General features: G+C 33.5%; 1 protein-coding gene across 1 annotated transcript; it reads right to left on the reverse strand.

The window, feature by feature from the left end:
* Positions 1–313: 313 nt before the first annotated feature.
* On the reverse strand, positions 314–1,304 carry LOC107806728 (uncharacterized). The gene is made up of 2 exons (XM_016630953.2): positions 1,155–1,304; positions 314–1,048 (listed from the first exon to the last, which is right to left on the reverse strand). Exons 1-2 carry the CDS (start codon positions 1,160–1,162, stop codon positions 463–465), a joined length of 594 nt encoding a protein of 197 aa, XP_016486439.1. The 5' UTR covers positions 1,163–1,304; the 3' UTR covers positions 314–462.
* Positions 1,305–2,218: the final 914 nt, after the last annotated feature.

Genomic DNA, 2,218 nt, shown 5'->3' on the forward strand with positions numbered 1-2,218 from the left:
TTACTCCTCCATAAGAACAATGATTATCCAACATATAGCAGCCTTTATTTCAAGGCGAACAAAGCATACACCACCTTCCATCCCATTTGACAAACACCCAAAAGAAACTTCGGTGAACAAAGTTCAATATAATACCCCTCTCCATCCCATTTGACAGACACCAAAAGATACTATGGTGAACAAATTTTTCAAACACCACCCTCCATTCCATTTAACAAACATCCAAAAGATAATAATGGATTTCACTCGAACTAATAACTTCAAACAATAAAAGACCTAATCATCACTAAAATTAGAAACCCTAAAAGATCACTTGAGAAATTATATAATATTGGAGTGTCCCGCCGATAGATGTAACATAGCAAAACTGATATTCATCTCACACATGACTACAACTTGCAAGCTTCACTAACATTCGAATACAGAAAACTAACAAACAGTACTATTAATAAAAGATTCACTTCAGTGCAGAAATGCATATACAGCAGTAGAAATATAAACCACAAGAGCAGAGGTGACCAGAATGATCAAGGCCGTGACAGCATGAATTGCAGATTTACTCCCACAAGATAACATCCCGAGCCGAATCTCAATCACATTGACCATTGAAAGCATCAAGAACAAACACCCCATTACAGATCCAACAGCAGAGCCCAACATCCCAAGCCTCAGCACTTTCGGATTAATGTGAGCCTTAAAAGCCTCATCAACATCTTTGCTATTCAAAAGATTAATTGCCAATTTAAGGCCCTGTGCAACAAGTGAAGAGAAGAGAAAAAAGCTGAATGAGACAACCTCAAATACCAACAATTTCCTGACCACTTCAATGCCAGCATCACAAGCTGTACGGTCCTCGAGACTTTTCTGGCCAGGTGTGGTTAAAGAAAGACCCACAAAGACTGCAATGGTGAAAAGTGAGTTCACATTCACTAGCCCGTCTAAAGCAGTGACGTGGACACTGGTTGTTGCAGCTGAATTAGAAGATGACGGGGTTAAGGTAGCTCTTCTTGGTTGTGGGGATAAGTATTCTTTTGGGTATGTCTCAGATCTGCGAAAATTTCAAGAAAAAACATATAAAAGCTACAATATCTACAAATGAATGAACAAAAACAGAGACATAAATCACAAATGTAGATAGGGAGGTGAAATATTACTCTTCCATGATCTAAAGTTGGATTTTTTAGCAGGTTTCAAGAGAAATCAAGAGTTGCTGCTGATGCTTCTTGTTGTGCTTTACAGTTGCTTGAAATGTTGGTGTTTTCAATTTCCTGGAGTAGAAAGGAAAGTTGTAGAAAAATGGTAATGGAAAGAAGTGCGTTGCAGCCTTTGCTCCTTGCTTTACTGCTTTGCTTTTGCCTTTTGGGTTTTTGGATTGTAGTGGCGCCGTTGTTGGGTTTGGAATTGGGAATGGGTGAGAACGGAGACAGAGATTGGAAAAAATTGAAAGGGACACGAAAGTCAAATATGGTCAATTTCTAACCATCATGTCCCTACGGAGATTGAATCGGAAAGTTTAGAAAAACAATCTTTGCCAAATGCCTACTAATATGTCATTTTCATTTTAGATTACACGCTTAGTTCATTATTATCCGTTTATGTATATATCTATATCTATATTTAGAAAAAAAAGTCTTTAACGAAATATCGTTCGTCTTTTTTACCATTTAAAAATAAAGTTCACACTAGATAAAATAATCATTTGATTATTTCCCTAAAATTTAGGAATAGTCATTTAATTAATTCTCTACTATTTAGGAATATCCATGTAATTAATTTTTTACTTTTTAGGAATAGTAATTAAATTATTTCCATAAAATAAATTAAAATTTGACCTTATATAAATTAGTGTTTATTTAAATTATGTAACTTAATAATTTTTATGAAATAGGGACCCATGAAAATTCTTCAAACAAAATCTAAGAAATTAATTTCAATTTATCGTCATTCAGATTTGTTGCTCTACGTTTAGGAGTTTCTGTGTTATGGTACTATAACCAATTAAGCATTCATAATTTAATTATTTTATTTAAAAAACAGTAAGAAACAACAAATAAAGTTGGTTACTGAATTAGAGCACAAAAATTAAAACTACAAATAATGTTGGCTACTTCTTTTCTTTTTTTCTATATTTGAGTTATACATGATTTTATTGGTTAAATTCTTTTTTTATTTGTATTATATAAAGCCAAATACTCCTATAAAAGAAGTCATTAATGAC

This window comes from Nicotiana tabacum, chromosome 19 (assembly GCF_000715075.1).
Source record: "Nicotiana tabacum cultivar K326 chromosome 19, ASM71507v2, whole genome shotgun sequence".
NCBI lineage: Eukaryota > Viridiplantae > Streptophyta > Magnoliopsida > Solanales > Solanaceae > Nicotiana > Nicotiana tabacum.